Source organism: Sciurus carolinensis, chromosome 3 (genome assembly GCF_902686445.1).
Source record: "Sciurus carolinensis chromosome 3, mSciCar1.2, whole genome shotgun sequence".
Classification (NCBI taxonomy): domain Eukaryota; kingdom Metazoa; phylum Chordata; class Mammalia; order Rodentia; family Sciuridae; genus Sciurus; species Sciurus carolinensis.
This window is the reverse complement of record NC_062215.1, coordinates 36,497,158-36,518,280: the sequence shown is the minus strand read 5'-3', so window position 1 is coordinate 36,518,280 and position 21,123 is coordinate 36,497,158. Positions and strand designations below refer to the sequence as shown.

The window sequence follows — 21,123 nt, the reverse complement described above, 5'->3', positions numbered from 1 at the left end:
CCCAACTCTGAAACGCTCCTTATCAAATACCCGGATACCACAATAAAGCTGCTAAATAATTCAGCAGCCTTGATAGGAAAATGCAGCCTCCCGATGAGCATACGTTCAGTTAAATGAATGTCTTTAAGGGGGAGGGGATAAAGGTGGTGGCTGTAATGAATAAGTTAGCTATGATTTAATGTATATAAATGCGAAAAGGGCAAAAACAAGCCGATTCAGTGATTGCATATAAAGCAGATGAAGAAAATGTGGTGTATGCAGAGGATAGGAGTTTGAAAAGTCTCCCTTGTATTTCATATTTTTTTATTTCTGAAAGAACACTGCCAGATTCCTCCCTGATAGTGCCCCCTCTAGCATTTGATAAGCCATCATAGAGATGCAGTGAAATATTGTTTATCTTAAAGCCTTCTCTGCAGGAAAGATAAACTTGACTGTGTCTTAACAAAATATGAAAACAGTACTGGGAATTATATACTATTTAATGTAAAAACTTTGATTTTTAAAAAACAAGCAAATAAATAATCCAAACTGAAATCTGGTGATATGGAAAGGAAATTCTGGACCTCTAATAGCCTCTGATATTAAAACACATACATAGACCCAAGCACAAGTATTTCATAGTGGATAAAATATTCAAATTCCTTCTATTTCTAATGAAGGTTTGGAAGGAATTGAACTACTTTTCAGAATCTACTGGCAATTCCCAGTTGAAATTTGATTTTTCTATTACTTATTATTCTTCATCTTTCAGAGAAACTTACTATGTATCTTGTGCCAGACAAAATAGTTTTCCTTCTGGGGAACTTCAAATGTAACAAATACTATAAAATAACCATTTCATATCAGTTCTGTGAAAGGGATTAAAGTATTTCATTTCTAGTTATACTCTGCATTCATTTTACATTATCTTTCAAACCCCCAAATTAGAAAGTAGGATTACTATGGAAAAGGAATTGTAACTAAAGAGGAACACCTCTAACTATATTTACAAGTATCTGACATTTCCAAGTCCAGTTTTGCATGTTCAGGGAGAAGGGGAGAGAGAATGCTCTGGATCTCATGCCTAATCACAGGCTGGGACCACTCATTTTTTAGCCAGGGATTTGATTTCTATTTTAAATTCTATATTAATGTATCAGCAAATCTCTCTCCAACTGTATCAGTTAAATCCACAGAGTGCAAATCTGTATTTAATAGCAGCAGGAAGCCACGGAGTAAAGCTTGGCTAGCATTAGTAGAGGAGTTCTGCTACAGCCAAGGCAAAAACATATGCATCACCCCAATCCTGCTTCTCTTCTCCTGGCTTTGGAGACCCAGTCAGCACCCCTCAGGGCTTCCCTCTAGTTATTGAAATCATCAAATACCACACCAATTATCTAAACATCAGGTTTTCTATTTTTATTAAAAACTCACAAATTTATTCAACATGTTTTCTTTCATACAGTGAATGGTCTAATATGCACTGGAGGTCACACAAGCTTAGGTTTATTAGAACAATAAAAGACATATGAGAAATTTAATATATGAAGAAAAAAGTAGCAGCTGTTGACTGCATATTTGACCATAAAATTTAAATATTTTGGACTTTTATTTTAAAGACACAAAAATAAAACCTGTGTGGGTCTATATAAGTCATATTAACAATTCCATGAATGTTCAACAGGACTAAAAATTAGCAAAGATGTTTTTTTAAACCTTGTAACACTTTTTTTTTTTTTAACACTTTCTCAGGTTGCTGGTGCCAGGCACCTTTACAGTATTTGTGCTATAATTACTCTATTTGGCAACTGTCTGAATATCATGTTTTCTTTGCCTCGCGTAAACAACACCTTTTTACATACTAGCACAGTGAGCCGCAAGCCCTGCAAATCTGTCAGAACATCTACAGGAAAAAAAAAAAAAAATAACAATTTTGGTTGATTGCTCAAAACATTTTTTTTGAACAAGAGGTTTCAAAACAGGTTATATTAGTAAAACACTGAACTCCTGAATTTAACATTATACGTAAACAGTTGACTGTTTTTAGTTCAATAGTCTTTTTTTTTTTTTTAAACTTTTGTGTGTAAAGGTAGAATACTTTTCTTGTACAGCCGATGTTCAAGTCATTTTACTGAGAGGTCTGGCGGAAGACCATCCTATCCAGTGTGTTTGTGTGTATCTCTGTGTGTAGAGCTTTGTGAAGGTAGAAGAGTTGATACTGAGGGCTTTACATTTAGAATTTTGCAATTTTGGCAACAACAAAAAACAAAAACCCAGAGAGACAAAAAATATATATATAGTCCCACCTGATGCACAGCAGGTCGGTGTTTCTGAAGCTATAAGAGTTTGTTGTCGCTGTCGCTGAACTCTGAGACAACACTAATAAGGGATATCTCAGGGCCCGAACACTCGGGGCTGGCCCAGGAGCGCGCCGGGCGTCTTCGCCTCCCTCACCTGACTGCGCGCCTCACAGCCTCCCTCCCCACGGCTCCGGGCATCACCAATGGCTGAGCGCGCCTGCGGCTGTCATGATGTCTTTCTGCCGCCCGTCGGCCAGGGGCACATGCCTGCGGAGTCTATCCAGTGATACCGGTCCTGGTGGGGAGAGTTCTGCACTTCACATCCGGAGTCCCAGTTCTGAACCTTGCCATCCAGTGCGCACATCCCAGTCCCGCCTCGAAGCGGATTTGGATCCTATTTGTGTCCCCCTTTCCCATCTGGTCTCCCCAGACCAAGAATGGTCCCCGAGGCTGGAGGAAGTGGGGCAGAAGGCTTGCTTTTTATGTTTTTCCCCCTATTTTTCTTAAATAAAAGTCATTTCTGTACAACCACGAACTCCACGAACCGTGAGAGACCCCGCTACCACACGGCCGCCTCGTTCATTTCAGGGGGGTGAGACAGGTGGTTTCCGTAGCTCCCCCCGCCGTTAACCGACAGTGAGGAGAAGGGCGGGCTGGGCCCGAAGACCTCAGCCGACATGGAGTGCAGAGGCCCGGGCAGGCTGGGCTCCGGGCTGGGTGAGTCCCCTGGGGGGTGCGCCAGGATATCGGTGAACCGCTGCGCGTCGCTGGACGGATGATGACCGGGCAGCGGGTGTTCCAGGCCTCCCAGAGGCGTCCCGGACGGCCCCGAAGACGGCACAAAAGGTAGGTCCACTGGTGTTTGGGCCTGCGAAGACGGGGGCCCTTGCGGGAAGAAGTCGTAGTTTCCCCCAGGACCGTAGTACTCACTCTGGTAATCTGCGGAGTGGCAGAGAGGAGGATGTCAGGGCAGGGTCCCGGGACTGTCAGAACAGGAAGGGTGTGAAGGCGAGCGGGTGACTGAGCACAAGAGGGTCACAGGGTGGGGGCACTAGATGTTTATGGGGGGACCCTGCCGGTCTGAGAACACGGAGGAGGTTTTTGCGCAAAAACGGCCGCTGCTCCCGACCTGCTCACCCTCCTGGCTCAAAGTCAGGAATTTGACCCTCGGTCTCACCACCTCCCCCGGATTTATTCCCCAGCCTTCAGCCTTCTCTCCCTGAATCTTCTCTACTGAAAGCAAGGGGTGCCTCCCGTGCTGCCACCCGCTTCCAGCGAAGCCAGTTCCGGCCTGACGGTGCCCTGCCACTGGGCCGCGCACCCACCTCCGTAAAAGGAGAAGGGGCCGTTGGGGATGAGTTCGCCCGGTTCCAGGCGGTCCACTAGCGGCCGCATCCGACGCGGACTGCGGAAGAAGGCGTGGCGCCGGGCTCCTAGCGCGCTCAGCTGCTTCATCCTCCGTTCCTTGGAGCGCCGGTTCTGGAACCAGACCTGAAAACACACATGCCGCGGAGTGAAGCCGCGGAGACTCCACTCCCCAGGTCGCGTGTGCTGCGGGACCCAGCCCCTCACCCCTCGCCGACGCTGGGCTTCCCGGGCGTGGTATGAAAGCAGTGGTGGGGTCTCGGAGTGGGACCGCACAGGGCAGACAACTGAGCCAGATGTAGGCAGGATTCCCGACTGGGGGGCGTTGTGCAGCCGTATTGTTTCCAACAGCCACACTGTCACAGTTACAACTTCTCAGGGGCTATACACACATATACACTAAACCTCTTCAAAACAGTATCATGCACACAGCTTCCTTTTCACGGTTCCTTGCAGCGACTTTCCCCACAACCCCAAGATAGTGAAAGAGACACAGAAAGCTTCCTACCGACTCTCAGTTTCCCAAGAGTAGTGACACCGAAATCACAATCTTCTTTTCACACCTACGCACAAACTCTCTACCACAGATACTTATCCACTGCCACTCACCGGTAGTGATCGCAGTGACACAGGCATATAACCCTGTATTCATGCACACAGGTTGGCACAGTCTCCCAGAGGTCTAAGAGCCTGAGGTTCAGGGCCTGCCCCACACACTCGCAAAAGTACACAGAACCTCCCAGGCACAGAGCCTCCAGGCATCTTGATCCCACATCTAGCCTTGGGTCAGAGACTCCCACTGCTCTGGTCTCACCTCTCACCTCCTCCCAAGGCACAGGCTCAGTTGCCTCCAGATGGCCTCTTCTCCCCCATCCCACTCCGGAATGCACTCAGGCAGAGCTGACTCTCCAACAACCACCTCCCTTCAATCCAGGATGCCCCATCTTTCTCTGGAGGGGAAATCTCTGCTGGGGCTTATCTAACTGTGGCAAGAGACCCACAAAGTTGGAGTTGGAGACTTGAAGAAAATGTGCAGAAACTAGAAGAACTGCTTGTTTATGTAGTTCACAGGAACCTCTTCACTCCTTCCTGATGGTGTGGGTGGTGGGTGGAGGGTATGTGAGCAGAAAGAGGGGTCCTAACTGTTCTTGTGGTGTTTGACAGTGTCCTTTCCTCTAGCCTTATACCAGCTAGATGCCTGACTCCCCTCCCCCTCCATGACCACTATTGAGAGAAGAAGAGGGATTTCTTGATGTTCCACGCATCAGCGTTTCCAAGGTTCCACGCGGTCTGGCCTCCTCCCACCTCCTACCAACCACCATGGATTCGTTCCCCTCCTCCACTCTGAGAGGTCCCAGACTTGGACTGGGTACACTGAGTAGTCCTGTGGGCCTCGGGGGTTGAGGGGGGTGTGGCACGCCAGGACTCTGACCTGGATGACACGCATGTTGAGGCCGGTCTCCTGGGCCAGCTGCTCGCGGATGTGTCGCGTGGGCTTGGGCGTAGCAGCGAAGGCTGCCTTCAACGTTTCTAGCTGCTTGGCTTTGATGGTAGTGCGCGGTCCCCTCCGCTTGGCGCCCAGATTCTGGTCGTCGTTCTCGTTGCTGCCCCCTTCCTTGTCCGACACATTAGCGCTCTCCGAGTCCTTGGCGTCGTCCTGCGATGGGTCTTGGGAATCCGGAGATAAACTGGGGTCACTGCCAGTGGTGGCTGAGGAGAGGAAAGGGGCGGGTGAACAGGGGCCTTGTCGGCCTTCCCTCCCTTCAGGACCCTCCCGCCCCTAACCAGCTGGGAATTAGGGCCTCACCAGAATGGAGACTGTTCTCTTTGGCGACACTGCTATTACTTAGGTAATCCTCTTTGCAGACGAACTTATTTTCATCAATGATGTAGAGCTCCTCGCCGGTGGAAAGCTGTTTGTTGCACATCATGCAGGTGAAGCAGTTCAGGTGAAATACTTTGCTACGCGCTCTCCGCACCAGGTCGCTAGGGGAGATGCCCTGTGCGCAGCCGGCGCATTTGGTACCGAAACATCTGCAGAGGGTAGGGTTGTCCAGGGGCGGGGGGAGACAGAGAATGGGAGAAAGAAAATAGCGGGAGAAAGTAGAGGAAGGAGGGATGGGAGAGAGGAGAAAGAAAGGGAGGGAAAGAGAGAAATAGAAATAGGAAGGAGATGAGAGCGTGCCAAAGAACAGAATGCAGATTGAGCAGGTGAGATGGCAGTAAGAGAGAGCGCGGGGCATCCGGGAAAAGTGAGAGAGGAAATACACGGTTAGAGGAAGGGACCCAAATTGCCGGCCAACCCCAGCCTCACGGCCCAGAGATATCTCAGGGGAAAAGAGAGTCCTGGAAAAAGGCGGCAAGGTGATCACAGGGGCAGGGAGTTACACGGCCGGAACACTCATTTTCCAATTAAATTCAGAGGAATCAAATTCGAACTAGGGCTCCATATGTACGTGCTCAGAGTGCTGCTGTCCTTTCCTAGCATCGCCTCTCTTTCACCACAAAAGGACCCGCGCACCGATAAAGATCCATTCTGGCCGTGGGTGAACAAACAGCCGCAGAGAGCCCTGGTGGCAGTAGGTGGGCTGCTGCCACGATCATGCCGAAAGCCTAGCAGATTGGCGCAAGTGGGGTAGCGGCGGGGCACAGCCGGCTTGAGGCGCCTTGCTGAGTTTTGCAGCGAGCCAGGCCTGAGGAGCCCGCTGGAAGCGGGTATGGTTCGCCGCCCTCTGACTCCGATCCAGTCATTACAGAGGAAACCCGGCGCAGCCGGCGGAGGCTCTGAGGCGCAGCCTCCCGGTAATAGCGTGCAAAGGGTTTTGCTTTAGGGTTCCTGGCAAACCGGAACCACATGTCCTGGACCAGAATTGGGGATTGCCCTTGCTGGACCGGTGGGCAGAGCATTTCATGTGGCTTCGATCCCTGCGCACCCCCCCCCCAATCAATTTGATATGTCTCCACAGCCTGAAAGAAAGCAGAGACCAAGTCAGCCAATATACTGGGAGGTTTCGAACCCACACAGTGGAATTACAATTTATATTTGTGCCTATTCTCAGATGACTTGTGTGTTTTGCGTGGATGAGAGGGTAAAATACCGAGTTTAAGAAAATACAATTTAAATGATGAACAGAGAAAGGGAGTAGAGAAAAGTCTAATGGCTCTAATGAGCAGGAACCTGTCAGGTCTGGACAAGGAGGTGCCGGACTGTAGCTGAACAGTTCCTAGGAGAGCTCCCAAGAGGAGCCTGTTCCACACAGCCAGGGTCAGTTTTGGGCCAAGGCCGAACTGCTAGCTAACCCCAGCAGGGGATGCAGAAAACAAAAACAAAAACCCTAGGGGCACTTCGCATGCTACAGTGCAGCAGTTTGCCCAGGACTGCACTTAGAAACCAGTCAGGTTTAGGGGCGAATACTGGGATGCAGGTTTGGTCTCAAGGCTGAGTTCTTTATTGCTGCTACCACTGATAGCGGCTGGGACGTTCAACCCCAAAGCCTCCGTGGTTCCCTCCAAGACCTCTCAGTCGCAAAAGACTTGGAGGGGGTACAATCCGGGGAGACCCCGAGAATGCAGTTGCTGGAGAATTTGGCTTGGGAAAAATAGGAACTGGGGCTGTGATACCCGAGGCTGCCTTATCTCTTTCAAGTTTGGAGTGGCTTCTGGACTGAGGCGGGCTCACACCCTTTCTTCCCAGGCACGTGCTGCAAAGCCTGGACCCGCACTTTCCAGGACGCTGGTAGCGGCTACACGGGGCTCTCAGTGCGCCAGCTGGCGAAGAGGCAGGCTTCTGCCTGTCTGTCTTGGCTGCCCTCTCCAGCAGCAGCTCCTAACGCGGCTGCCTTAACCACGCTGACCTCTGATCCGAAGCTGGCCAAGAAGGGCCCGCCGGGAGGGAGCAGCAGAGGCGTGGGAGGGAAGTACTCACCGGAAGAAGTCGTTCTTACAGTAGAGCTTGCCTTCCCGGGAGAAGCACTTCTCGGTCAGGTTGCATTTACATTCACAGCACTGGACACACTTCACGTGCCAGGCCCTGTCCAGCACGTTCAAGAGGAAGCGGTCCAGGATGGGCCTTTTACAGCCGGCACAGTGCACCATGGTCTTTGGTTTGGTCGGGTGAGGCCCGGGGAGATAAGAGCAAGTAGAGACGAAGTAGACTCCCGAAGATGACGGCACAGCTCCCCAGCCCCTCCCAAAAGAGGAGACACACTTGGCCGTGCAAGCCAAAACCCGCAACAGGAAACCAAACGGGGGAAAGGAGGCTGACGCGGGGCGAGGGGCGCCTCGCTGGTGTGTGACCCGGGAATCCCAGGGCCACCGGGAGAACAACGCCCCCTCAGCTCCCCGGGCGAGGAAAAGGAGTCTCAGGCGAGCGGGAAAAGGACTCTTCTGCCCAGAGTCCGCGGAGGAATGAAGGTCACCAAGAACCGCCGCGGGAACGGAAATAAATAAATAAAACGGAGTCGGAAAAGAAGAGGAAGACACCCGGAGCACGAGTTGCGGGGAAAGCGCCGCTGAGTTTTTTCCGGGCTTGAGGTAGAGCTGTCAGAAGTCAAAGTGCATCTGCTTTTGTCGGGATCTGAAGGCGGGTGTGTGCGTCCCAGGCTGCCCACCACCGGGGTTCCCCCCACTTTTTTTTTGTTTGTTTGTTTTTGTTTTAAGAAAAGAACAAAACGAGTAGAGAAGCTTTGGATCCTAAACTGCCGGCATAGTGCAGCGGGTTGGGACGCGCCAGGCGCCCGCGCTGGGCCTGGGGGAGGGGGCGGGGGTAGGCCGAAGGGGGAGGTGGGAGGGAGGGTAACGTAGGAGATCTTGTCGATTGCTGTTGTTGGTTAGGTTTCCCCCTTTTGGAGAAGTGTTTGTGTCAATCGAAAACGGAGAGTGACAACTTCGGACAGACGCAGCCAGGCGCACTCGCTAGCTCCCCACCGCCCAGCCTGGTCACCTCGGCTGGTGGCCTGCCGGGCGGCCTCCTTGTCCTCGAGGCGGCCCTCTCTGTGCCTGGGTTTCTTTGGGGAGGCAATGCCTTTTGGCTCTTCACCGTGCCTGGCAGTGCATCGTGGCTTCAGTCACAACTTGCAGCCGCCTGGGCGCGCAGCCCCGCATCGCTCGGCCCACGCTCCGGCTGCCTGCGTCCAACCCCACAGTAGCTCGACTTTCTTTCCTTTTCCTTTTCCCCCCTCTCTTTTCGTTGTGGCGGCAAATCTGAGTTTCCTTCTAGTCTCTTTCCCCTTTTTTTTTTTTTTTTTCCTTTTGCAGCGGGAGGAGTCGGGGGGGAGGGGGCCGCTTGGAGAGCTTTAAAATAATGTCCTCATGCAGCGCCTACAGTAGGCCAGCGGCTGGAACAGTTTGGCGCGGACCGCGGTTGTCGCAAGTCGGGCAGCGGCTCCTTGCTGGCTCTCTCCGGGCGCGCGTCCCTGGTATTCTGCCCCAGTCAGCCGCCCGGGTGCGTCTCTCCCCAGCTCCAGCGGCTCGGTCACTGCTTCTGGCTGTTGACTGAGCTCTGGAAGCCCCCTCGCCTTAATGCAGCGCCCGCCGACGTCACGGCGGTCTGCGACCAATCAGCGTCTCGCGGTCCCTCTGTAAACCATTCTGCATCCCCCGGCCTGAGAGAGTGCGGGGAGACCGCGTTTAGAGGATCAGTGGCGGCGGTACTTACCGCCCCGTGCGGCACAGGCGACAGGCAGCGAGGTGCCGTGGACTCCTCCTGCTCCGGTAAGGCGTCGGTTTCAGCGGGAGGGACAGAGAGCGCGAGAATAGGCTCAGTCAGAGACTAGAGTTCTGTAAGAGGGTAGGGGCAATCTCAGATCGAGCCTTGTCTAAGGTTTGGGGTACGGCCGGGTCTGGAAGCCCAGCGGCCCCAGTGCACTGTGAAGCTTTGCAATTCTTCGCTTTTTGGCATTCCCCCTGCGGCCCCCGCCCCCGCTTGCTTTATTTGGCCTGAAAGTTTGCCCCGGGCGTAGCACTTGTCTTTGGAGAGGCAGGGGGCGCTTGGCAGCTGAATTTCCCTCCTCCCGTCCCCTCTATATCCCCTCCCCCAATGCTTCCAAAGTCCGCTAGGTCCGGTGCCTGGGTGATCTGGGTGTCGGTCTCCTGCAGCGCGCTCTTGGAAAGTTGATTCGGTGGTTCCTGGTGGGGGCGGGGGAGACCGGAGGCGCGGCGCCCAGGTGGGGGAAGGAGTGGGTGGGGAAGTGCCTCGGGTGAGGAGTCTACACCCTGGCGAGAAGTTGTGAGAAAATTGTGATCCGGAGACACCTTTTGCAAACAAAAACAAACGACTAGGCGGGAAACCGCGGGGCTCCGGCAGCTGCGGGGCAGTGATAGTGGCGGCGGGAAGGAGGGAGGGAGGAGGAGATTCCCGGGGCGCCACGGAGGGCTTGCAGTAAATGGAAGTGTGCAATGCACCGGCGTAGTGTGTCCGGCTTCCAATCTGCCCCGCTTTCAGGCTTTGGGCTGGCGCCAACTTCCCCAGAGAACAGCAGACCATGCCTTCCAGTGTCCACTCCTTAGGGAGCATATTGTCTCCCTAGTTCCACTTAAGGCAGAAATTCAGGACCACTGCCCTCACGGGCGGATTTGCCTGGAGGTGGAGGTTTGAATCCGGCTGCCGAGAGCCCAAGCCTCTAAGAGTCTCTCTAGTTCCATGGAGTACTCAAGTCAATCCCCAAATTGTTTCTACCTCACTTTTTCTAGGCTCGACTCGGATTTCTCACAACAAGGAATCTGAAGGTGGTAAATCTGCGCGGTTTCAATTTTCCTCCACATTTTTTGGTTTTTTGGGAGGAGATTGTAGAAAGGTGCCTTTGGTCCTAGTATGAAAAAAGCCAGGTTTAGCTTGTATTTTGGAATTGGCCTTTTGCTCACTCAAGCTATGTGGGGGACAGTCTTTCCACACAGTGACCGGGGACTGAGTTAGGGAAAATGCCACAGAAACGTAGTAGCAACGAATCTGGGTTGTCAGGGAATCCGGCCCTGCAAAAATGGAATACCCTCTTCGAACGAACAGGGAAGGCGCTACAGCGAATTTGGATTGAGTGGATGACGTTGTTGGATTTTAGGGCTCTGCTAATGCTCCTTTTCTCCCTCCGCCGGTACATTCCTGCAACTCCGAGGCCCTCCGGCAGCCCCTGCCTTGTCGCGGGCGTTACGTTTTCACTGGAGCTGCTGAGGTATCTCTTACGCCTCTTGGGTTTTCTGCCCCGCGGCGACCTCAGGGTGCCAGACCTCTAACGCCTTCTCCGCACCTTCCTGCACTTACACACCTGGGCACCGGCTCTCAGCGGCGGGCTAGGCAGAGCAGCAGACTGATTAATTCCCGCACACCAACCCCTCCGCGAGTCTTTCCCAGGCCGGAACTCAAGGCAGCGCCAAGGGTAGAGAGGGCGGTTCTCCCACTTATCCGGCTGACTACCAGCTCAGACTTGGCGCTCTCCCTGCGGTCCTGACATCCTGCAGCAAGCCGACCAGAACCCTGTATTCTGGCACCCCGGAGGCGCTAAAAGCGGCGTGGTACCGTGTTCTCACTTCCTACACCCGGACCACAAGGCGCCTCCCAGCTCGCTGCGTAGGTAAAACTCTCCAGGAAGGGCCAGATCAGCAGAGCGGTCGCCAGGTCCCCCTAGCCCAGCTGTCCCATTGCTAGCCGCTAGCGACCTCCACTCAACCGCCTCTTTTTGGAATCTATAGCAGCCCCAGTCCCAGGTGGCTCGCCGCCCCCCCCCCCCGCCTCCGCCCCAGCTGGGCTCCTTCTCATGCAAAGCAGTGGGGCCACAGGGTGTGGGGAGGTGAGGAGCGACAGTTGGACTAGGCTCCCGGCCCTTTCGGAACCCGAAACCCTTCCTTGGGTGGGCAGGAAGATGTTGCTCTATCCGTTTGCGGTGGGGGGAAGAGGATTCCTTGCGGAGGTCCAGTGCGGTAGGTTAGTTGGGTCGAGGACCGGACCCTGGCTCTAGGGCATAGGGCTGTGTTTGTCCCGGCGTCCAGATGGCGCAGTAAACAGGTTGGAGAAGCTAACCCTGGTTGTCTACAAGGGGTTGAAGGAGCGCAACGCAGGGAGTGCCTCTTGACTCCTGAATTACAGGTTTAAAGTCCAGATTTAATGCTTACACAACAACAGCACACCAGATCAGTGTTTTGTGTGGTGAGGGGACTGTTTGTTTGTTTGTTTCCATTGAGTTTTTATTTTAAAATGCAATTAATCATGGAGACATGGAGAGAAAACTGACATCTTTCTAAATTCTCCATCTCCAAAGCCACTCAGCTCAGTTCTGCATTTAAACCAATGTCCTCTCAAGGAAAAGCACCAACCTACCCTCCTCACCCACCGCCACACTTATTGTCTGCATCCTCAAAGTACACAAGCGCTTTCCTACTCCACATCCTTCAAAGTCACACAGACCCACAGCCACTTATACCGCCCTGGGACATTGTAAATTCTGGATAGGTGCCATGAGGTTCAATTTGGAGATTGGTCCACTGATGGCTACAGAATCCTCTCCACCTATTCCCACCGCACACTCAGAGAAGGACCCAGAGGGTCCAGGAAGCAGCTTTCACAGTCCTGATTTCTTCTTCTGAAAATCAGTCCTACAGGAGAGACCCTGCTTGGGAACTGGGGATTGGGTGTATTCTGTCAAAGCTCCCCAGGCGTCTCTGTTTGAGGGACTTAAAGGCGTCCCCACTAGCATCCTCTTTGATCCCGGAGGCCTTCTAGGTCCAGAGCCCCACCACCCTGCCTTCCTTCCTTCTGCGTTCCTGATTGACTCTCACAGAACATGGACCGCTGTGCCTAGTCGAGGTCGGCTGCTATTGATCGCGAGAGAGCTGCGGCCGCCTCTGGTCACTTTTCCTCCTCTTCATTCTCCAGTTTAGTCCACGGACTCGCAAAAGGGCTATAAGACCGCGGAAGTAGACCTCTGGGGCTGCCCTGGCTCTAGGTAGTTCCTCTGTGTGGAGCCGCAGGCTGGCATATCCAGCACGCAGGTCCAGGAATTGGGGGGAAGGACCTAGCCGACATCCCTGGATCCTGTGAGTCCCGGAAGCCACACAAACTCCGCAGAGTGGGTGAGGATGCAGCATATGCGACTAGGGAACTTAAGTTAGGCTGAGGTCCTTGCGTTCTGATCAATGACCTCTCTGGTTCCGTCCCTTCTAATCTGTCCTCTCCTGACTCGTGTTGCCTTGTCTCATTCCATCACTTTCTTAAGGAAAGGTCTACTGACGTGCAGTACTTTACTTTTTGTCTCCCCTGAGCGGCATAGTAAGGGGATTGGTGGTGGAGGAAATGGATCGGTATTATCTCCACTTTCCCGATAGGAAACCCAAGTTAGGAGAAACTTAAGTTAGGGGGCTTGCCCAAGATCTCTCCATCAGTGCACTATTGAAGGTGAGAAATTGACGAGGTCGGGCAGCGGTGTGTACTTTGCCCCTAGCCACGTTTCCCTAGCGGGACTTGGGCAGGGTGGAGGAGGGACAGTGAGACCGAGAAAGGGCAGTATCCGGCAGGTCGTCACAGTGTGCGCCTGGCCTGGGTAAACAGCGCAGACTTCCCACGAGGGCTGGAGGGACCCGAGGTATGGGGAAGAGGGCGGGTAGAGCAGAGAGGTCGAGGTCGAGCCTGCTGATCTCAGATGCGAGTCAGCGCAATGTCGCGGAGCAAAGACGACCGGATAATCTCGGGAAGTAGAGGGTGCGCTGGAGGAGACAGACGAAAGTGAGAAGAACAGAGGGAAGCAGAGGGGGGAAAAGGAAGGAGAAAAGGAAGAGAAGGTATGAGGAAAAGCACGGGGTATAAAAGGAAAAATGTGAGTATCAAAGGAAAAATTCACCCAGAAGTGGAGCAAAGGAAACGGAAAAGAGATCCAGAAGGACACCCAGTGACTATAAAAGGTAGCAGGGAAAGGCCTGTAGCCAGGACCCTGCTGTTCCCAGGGGGGCTTGGGCTGGAACCCAGAGTGCGTGCGGGTGTGTGACAGGCGTGTTCCTGGGCGGGAGAGAAGGAGGCGGTGTTTTTGGTGGGAGATTCAGTGCCCATGGAAAAGCATGTGAGCGGCTCTGGGCAGGAATCCAACAAATAAATAAAACGTCTAAGACGGCGTGACAACAATGTGTATTTGGGTGCGTGCCCGTGTTCCTCTGTCTGAGCACACGCACACTGGGTAAGGAAGACAAACGGGGCTCCTGCCTCAGAGTAATTAATCCTCTCGCTAATTGACTCTCTCCCCTTACCTAATCGCGGTGGTCACTGCCCGTATCTGGAAAGATATCAAGTGGAGAGAGAGAGAGAACCCCAAAGCTAACAACCTTTGGGACTGAGATTGAGTTCTCGCTGGACTTGGCAGCTCTAAGCTCTTTTCCTTGCTGCCTCCTCCTTTTTGGGCAGAGTTCAATAGTTGTTGCTGCCTTGCCCCTCCAGGTTTGAGCAGCATTAATAAAGGTCTCAGATAAGGATAACCTGATATCTCTGTCTCTGTCTCTGTCTCTCTCTCTCTCTCTCTCTCTCTCTCTCTCTCTCTCTCACACACACACACACACACACACACACAAACACACAGAAGCTGTTCTACAGCCCTCCACTTGGGGAGCCCAATCTCTGAGGCTGAAAGTCTCCCACCGCCCCTCTGCTATACCCCTCCTGCCCCTAGGCAGTACCAAAGGTCTTCCTCCACTATTATTTGGTGGTGGTAGTAGTTGGGTGGCAGATTCCTGTGCTGCATCCTTGTTTGGATTACTTGGGATCGTCTTGTAGTCCCTAGTAAGGCAGGGGCAGTTTGGGATGGTTTGAGAAGTAGCCCGAGGTAGATGGAAAGAGAACAATAGGAGGGATGAGTTTTGGACAAGGCTAGGGAGAGACCTCATGAGATCAACCTTCTCAAGATGCGGCCTGAGGGACAGAAGCACAGAGTGAAGCAGTTGCCATCTAATAAGGGTGAGGCCTCCAGGGACAAAGAAGGAAAAGGGTAGACACTGTGCCCCAAGGGAAAGAAGGTCAAGGGTGTGGGAGGCAGAAAGGTGGCCATGTATTTGTGCCTATATGAGGGTTAGGACACAGTTCTGGTCCCTCTGTGTGGGCATGGGGGGAAATTCCTCATGCTTTCCATAGCATCCTTAGTTCTCAGGACTGGGAAGAGTAGACAGGGAGAGAGTATTGAACTTGGATTGACTCCTTGGTTGCTGAGGTGACTGAAGGGGTCTGAGGTTCATAGTTCATCTGATAATGCAGGAAGTTCTACTCTGTTGGCCTCCTCAGATGCTAAAAAATAGATGCAGAGATCCATACATAAAGTACCCAGCCCAGAGAGAGGAAGGAGTGGTGAAGGAGGTAGAAAAAAATCTACCCCCGAAACACATTCTTAATTGTCCCTCGGGAACATTTGTACATTTGACCAAAGCAAATCCCCAAGCAGTATCAGGAGAATCGCTCATAGAGACTGGAGGTCCAGAGGGAGTTAGGGATGGGGAGAAGAGAGAGGCCAAGAGAGAGGGCCAGTGTGTTTGAGAAGGTGAGAAACTTGCCCCCCACCCATGCCCCATCTCTGTTGTGTTTTAGGAAAAAGTGAGCAAGGGTACTGAAGTTCCAGGGGAAAGAAAGAGAAGGGCATATAAAAGGCAAACCCAAACCAGAAAGGAAAGAAAGTGAAGAAGAAAGAAAAAAAGGCGGGTGGGGGGGGAGAAACTATAATAAAAGAGGGTGAAGGCGGCCCCAGGAGGTTGGGCCTCGTCCCAAACCATCCGTCTTCATTGTCTCCGTGTGTGCAAAGGCAACTCCAGCATAAGGAAAAGCCACTATTGGAGCCGCGGCTTTATTTTATATCCTATACATCAGGAGGGAGGCAAAGCTTTATTTTCGCCAAGAGACAGATATTTTATTTCTCTCTTACGGTTTTATGTGTGAGAGATGTCAGGTTGCCACAATGGATGGCTAATGCATAGGCAAGAGGAAGCCGTGTTGGCATGCTGTGTGTCATGGGGTCTTGGGGGGGTGAGCGGGCCTGGGATTTAGGGCTGATGGGACACTCTAGGGGATTTCTGCTAAAACATCTCTCTTCATAAATCCAGAAGCGTGGTCAGCTCAACAGGGAGAAGAAGGAGTTTTAGAGGGAAAAGAGTTGGGCTTAGTAATAAACGAACACACAAAGGAACCGCTTACCTTCCAACAGGCTTGGGCAATGGGGGCAGACAGCCCCACGGAAATGCAACCCCACAGCCACATACGCACCATTCACAGGGAAGTATGTTCCCGGCAGAATCATGTCAGTTTTGCTTTCTTTTCTTGTTTTATATTTTTCTGCCTTCTGTTCCCCTCCTTCTCTGAAATCCTTTTTAACCTCAGAGCCTTGGGGGGGAAAGGGCCATTAATTTGCAAATCATCTGATCTGTGAAAGGATCAAGATGACTGTTTTTCACTGCTAAATCTAAAGTCTTGTGTGGACACACACATGCACAAGCAAGCCCATCATGCTGCCTACCCTTGAGTGTAGGTCCCAGATTTGAATCCAAGAAAAGCCCCCACTCCTTGTCCAGCCTTTGAATTCAGCCTCAGATCCCAAAGTACATATTGCTCATATTTTCAAAACTGGGGAGGTGAGAGGACAGAAAGACAGGGGAGGTCTGTGAATGTTCCATTCAGGACTTACATTTACCATCTCCCCTTCACCCAACCCTCCTACCAGCCATTTCTTACAGGAGTAACTTTCATTCATTCTCATGTCCTGGTCTTCATTTTTGGATATCTTGGGTTATCCCTTTTTTTCTCCTTTATTTCCCCCCTCTGGAGCAAAACTGCGGTCATGGTCTTTCCCTCATTTCAGAGAATCTCAGGAACCCAGAACAGGGCATCTGCCCAGTCTTTGAGGAAGATACGTAACCCATCTGGGCCTCAGTTTCCCCATCTGTAACACAGGGGAATGAGTTAAATGCTTGCTGGGGTCCCTACCAGCTCCCGACCTCCTCTGACCGAATGAGATAATGTGTGAAAACACTTTGTGAACGCTAAAGCCGGACGAATGCCAGGGATTATTATTACGATTCTAATCAATCCTCTTTTCTCCACATGGATCCTGGCTGTTTAACGCCAGCAAGCAGGCTAAAGAGGGCCCAAAGCGAGAAAGCTTAGCAGAGATGGAAAAGCTCTGTGCTGTGGATGGAAAAAAAAAAAAAAAAAAAAACCTGCATCTCCAGAAACATTCTATCTCTGAGGCCTGTGGGAAGGGATGGGAGAGGGAGGAGATCTGACTCGATATGACCCATTTCAGTCAACATGTCGACAGAGTGTATTTCTTCAAAAGCATCGTTTGTCTCCAAATGACTGACTTAGGAACCTGATGAGAAGGAGATTTGCAATTGTTTTTTTCTTTTTTTCCAGGAAGAAAAGAAAGAGCAAGGTGTAGCTGATTAGCAAGTTAATTATTTCAGTACCCCAAGGGTTCCAGTGTGGTGGTAAGTTGTCCAGCCCTGGTGTAATTTCACAGTCCGTGCATTTCTTGGTGAGCACCTGGGGTGCCTGAGTCTGTCTCTCTCTCTCCATCCACCTGCCTTGTGTCTTTCTGACATACCTGGGGAGGGGAGCAAGGGCTGGGGTGGGAATTGGTACTTTATGGACATTCACCCAAGCTGTGCATGGAGGAGGGGTCCAGGCAGAACATGGTGGAGGAGGCCTAAATGTCCTCTACCTCCACTGGTCCTTCCTTCCTCCTCTTCCTCCTCTTTTTTTTTTTTTTTTTTTTTTTTTTTAAATCTTTGGTTTAATAAATATCAATGAAGGAGTTCAGCAGAAATTGGGGGTGCTGTGAGGTTATTTCCCAGACGTGGCCTAGAGATAAACTGGGTTGGAGAAGCCCTGGCCTCTCACTTCCTCTGACCAGCCGGCTCTCGCAAGTGTCTGATTTCTAACCTCTGGCCACCACTTGTTCTACAGCAGCCTCTTCTGGCCTGATTTTTAAGATCTGACCTCCCCTCAGGGAGGGTAGGGATGATTGTGTGGTCAAAGGGACAACTCCCTTCAGAGAGAGAGAAGTTGGAAATGTGAACATGAGCCTCAGAATTAGCAGCTGCTGCCCTCCGCTTGCTGCATTCTGCTTTCTGCTCCCTGGGCTGGTAGGGCCAGCCCCTGCAGCTCCTGCTGAGCTGGGTGAAGGGAGGGCTCTACAGTTTACTTAAGAGTGGTCCCATCTGCTCAGACTGGCCTTTCATAAGGGGAGGGATTTATGCAGTGTCCTTGTGCACAGACCTGGGATTTGGCTGAAAACCTTGGGCCTCTGAGAATAGTCCTGAACGCTAAAATGTTCAGCCACTGAGATGATTCATGATCTTGTCTATGTGGACAGGGTGTGCGTGCGTGTGTGTGCATGTGTGCGCGTGTGTGTTGGGGAGTGCAGACACATGCTGCTAGATGCTTTCTACCATTCTCACTTTGAATCCAAACATTAGGAGACTTGTGTTTTCTTCTTCTTTTCTTTTTTCTTTTCTTTCTTTCTTTTTTTTTTCTGTGTTCACTCAGAGACAGCCCATGACACCAGATTCCAGAGAATCAGCTTCCTGACTTCAGCAGCACAAGGATGGCAGTACTTTCTGGTGCCGGCATTCAGCTGTCCCTCGAAGGTTGGCTGCTTCCCCTGCTGGTGGAGAGGGCTGGGGGCTGTCTGAAAAGATGGTGCTGATGACTGCTGCACTGCTGGTGGCGGGAGAGTCGGGGAGCAGGGGTGGGTCCAATTGCTGTTCAAGTTGGACTTGGTCTCCTTTGACTTGTAGTCCTAGGAAATCTCGACAGGAGAAATGGTAGCGAGAGAAACTTTGAATACAGGAAGGGCAGGCAGAGGGAGGAGGTTCTCATTTCAGTCTTGCCAAAATGAAGGCCAGGGATGGTAGTGACAGATGTTAGAGAGTAAGGCACTGAGGTGCCATGTGGGATCTTGGCCCAGACTCAGGAGATGAATAAGTCCTTGGCAAGTTTGGAAAGACTTATGAGTGCCATTTATTCATCATCTCTGGGGATTAAATGGGATTTTTTTCTGCTGCCCAGTGGCTGGGAAGGAAGTGTTTTTAGCTCGTTTGATGCTCCACCATCTTCTTGCTCATGTCCCAGTTTGACCTTGTGGAGGAAGACTCTGACTTTCTGGACTCTAGTTTTTCTTTGCCTCAAGCCATTCATAATGGAGCCAGGACTCTAGTTCACTGGCCAGACCTGGGTCTGAACCGTGAGCTGGCAGACCTGTGACCATGTGATCGGCAAGCCTTTTCTCATCTGGGCTCAAAGAAGGACATAGTTCCCCTTAAAAAAGAAGAGCAGGGACCACTTCTGTGAGTCTTTTCAGGAAGGATTTACCCCTAATTTGATAAGTACGGTGCTTCCTTTCCTTCTGAATGAATGAATAACTTTGTCAGTCAACCTGAGGGTCTGTGAACCTATTAAAATGCTTCCTTTGGTTTCCCGTTGAACACACGCTGGGGCTCCGGCCTGCCTCTGACAGACTGGGAGGAGTAGACACATTCCAGAAACGAGGTCTTGGAGTGTTATCTCTTCCCCACCCCAAATCCTCCCCCTCTACTTTATCTCTCTTTATTACAAATGCAGAACCCTCCTAGGGAAGTGGGAAGGTTTTAATTGGGTTTGGGGAAGGAAGGGAAATAAGGTGAGCCCTAAAGAAAGATGGGGGAAGTTGGGATTTTAGATGATGCTCTTCTGTTATCTTTCTTGTGTGTTGTATATTATATCCTACAAATTATGCATTTGTTGTAGTAATCTACAGCATATTTTGTACACTTGCAAAATGCTGCTTGGTCAAAACAGTGTTAAATAAAATTGTAAGAAATGCTACCCAGGCTTCGCATGGGTTATTTAATTCTATCAATGATAAACAATGTTAATGTGTAGCATCTTGGTCGGCACAATATCATGTTTCATTTATATATTCTGAGACATATTTAAGCATGAAAGATACTGTTTTCTGACACTTACATTTCCCAATGATTACCTAGGAGAAGCGTGATAGAAACAGCAGAAACCTTTTCCTCTCACATAAACCCACACTTGCCGTGGACACAGACTGTCAGTCACACATTGTCACATGGCCGGCCAGTCATGTACATATCCTCTTTTTTTTTTTTTTTTTAGCAGTGCTAGGGATTGAACCCAGGGTCTTGTGCTTGCAAGTCAAGCACTCTACCAACTGAGCTATATCCCCAGCTCTACATATCTTTATATACATGCTTTTACTGATAAATGCAGGTTTTATAAATAGATTCAGCTTTATGCACTTGTATACAATTCTAGATATATGCACCAGAGTATACACTATTTTGGAGTCTTGGGTAAGTTCACACATATTCTCTCATATACATACCTACATTGCTGCATACATTGATGCTAATATCAACACGTCATTTCACACATGAATCTTTATACGTACACACATGAGTCTCTCACTGCCAAGTTGTGACATGTCTAGAAGGATGTGCACCCCCATGCAGAAGAATGCCTATACATCTGTGTTTTTGTACATGTGCATATTTGGACACACATTTTCCTGTACTGACATTTACTCACATACTCCATCTGACCATGGAGCAAGACCTGTCCTGTTACTCCGAAGGTTCCAGACCTGGTGGATGATTTTTGAACTGAGAACTTGTGTGTGTGCCTTATATAGGTCTAGAGGCCTTCAGAATGGGAAAACTGGAGGAACTGGGTCAAATTGCCGGCCTGCCTGGCTTCCAATGAAAGAGTATGAAATTCAGGAATGGGAGAGGGAGTTGGTTATCTGGTCTCTGTAGACAGAGTTGCCTCCAAAAGAGGTCTTTCCCCGGTACTGAAACCAAAATAAACAACAACAACAACGAAAGAAGTTTCAACCTTTTATTTGCTGATTTCACAAACATTTCAGAAAGCTGAATGAGGTCAGGATATCTGATCAGTAGCTCTGGTCCTGGTTCTGATACTAGTTACCAGTGTGGCCCAGGCCACCTGTTCTCTGGGCCTCAGTTTCCACATCAGTGAAGTATTAGCCTGAGTGGGTGGTTCTCCTTCCTGGCTGCACAGTAAAATCATCTCGGGAGGTTTTACAAACATAGATGCCTAGCTCGGCATGATGGGCATGCCTGTAATCCCAGCAAGTAGGGAGGCTGAGGTAGGAGGATCACAAGTTCAAAGCCAGCCTGGAAAACTTAGTAAGACCATGTTTCAAAATAAACTAAGGACTGGGAATATAATCCAGTGGTAAAGCATCTCTGGTTCAATCCCCAGTACCACAAAAATAAGATAAAATAATAAGAATAAAAAATAAAAAAACACAGATGCTTGGACCCCAGATCAATTAGGTTAGCATCTCTGAACATGGGTGTCTCATGTTGTTTTTAAAAAGCTCCCAGGTGAATTTATGTTCAACCACGGTTGAGATTCACTGAACTGAATGATGTCGAAGTCTCTTCTACCCTTAAAGCTGTGTCCGAGAGAACTTTTTATATGTAAACACCATGCTGGATCCCA

General features: G+C 50.7%; 1 protein-coding gene and 1 long non-coding RNA gene across 4 annotated transcripts; one reads left to right on the top strand and one right to left on the bottom strand.

The window, feature by feature from the left end:
* Positions 1-1,653: 1,653 nt before the first annotated feature.
* On the bottom strand, positions 1,654-9,460 carry Lhx1 (LIM homeobox 1). 3 transcript variants are annotated; one of them, XM_047546451.1, is made up of 5 exons: positions 7,570-9,460; positions 5,452-5,678; positions 5,077-5,354; positions 3,605-3,770; positions 1,654-3,218 (listed from the first exon to the last, which is right to left on the bottom strand). In XM_047546451.1, the coding sequence occupies exons 1-5, from the start codon at positions 7,737-7,739 to the stop codon at positions 2,839-2,841; spliced, it is 1,221 nt and encodes a 406-aa protein (XP_047402407.1). In that variant the 5' UTR covers positions 7,740-9,460; the 3' UTR covers positions 1,654-2,838. The 3 variants fall into 3 exon arrangements, with proteins under 3 accessions (XP_047402407.1, XP_047402408.1, XP_047402406.1); XM_047546452.1 differs by lacking the exon at positions 7,570-9,460 and adding an exon at positions 6,166-7,291; XM_047546450.1 differs by lacking the exon at positions 7,570-9,460 and having other exon boundaries at positions 5,452-6,156.
* On the top strand, positions 8,957-19,449 carry LOC124980655 (uncharacterized). Its single transcript, XR_007107837.1, has 3 exons — positions 8,957-9,356; positions 17,005-17,078; positions 18,139-19,449. It is a non-coding gene; the product is annotated as an uncharacterized LOC124980655 (long non-coding RNA).
* The last annotated feature ends 1,674 nt before the right edge of the window (positions 19,450-21,123 follow it).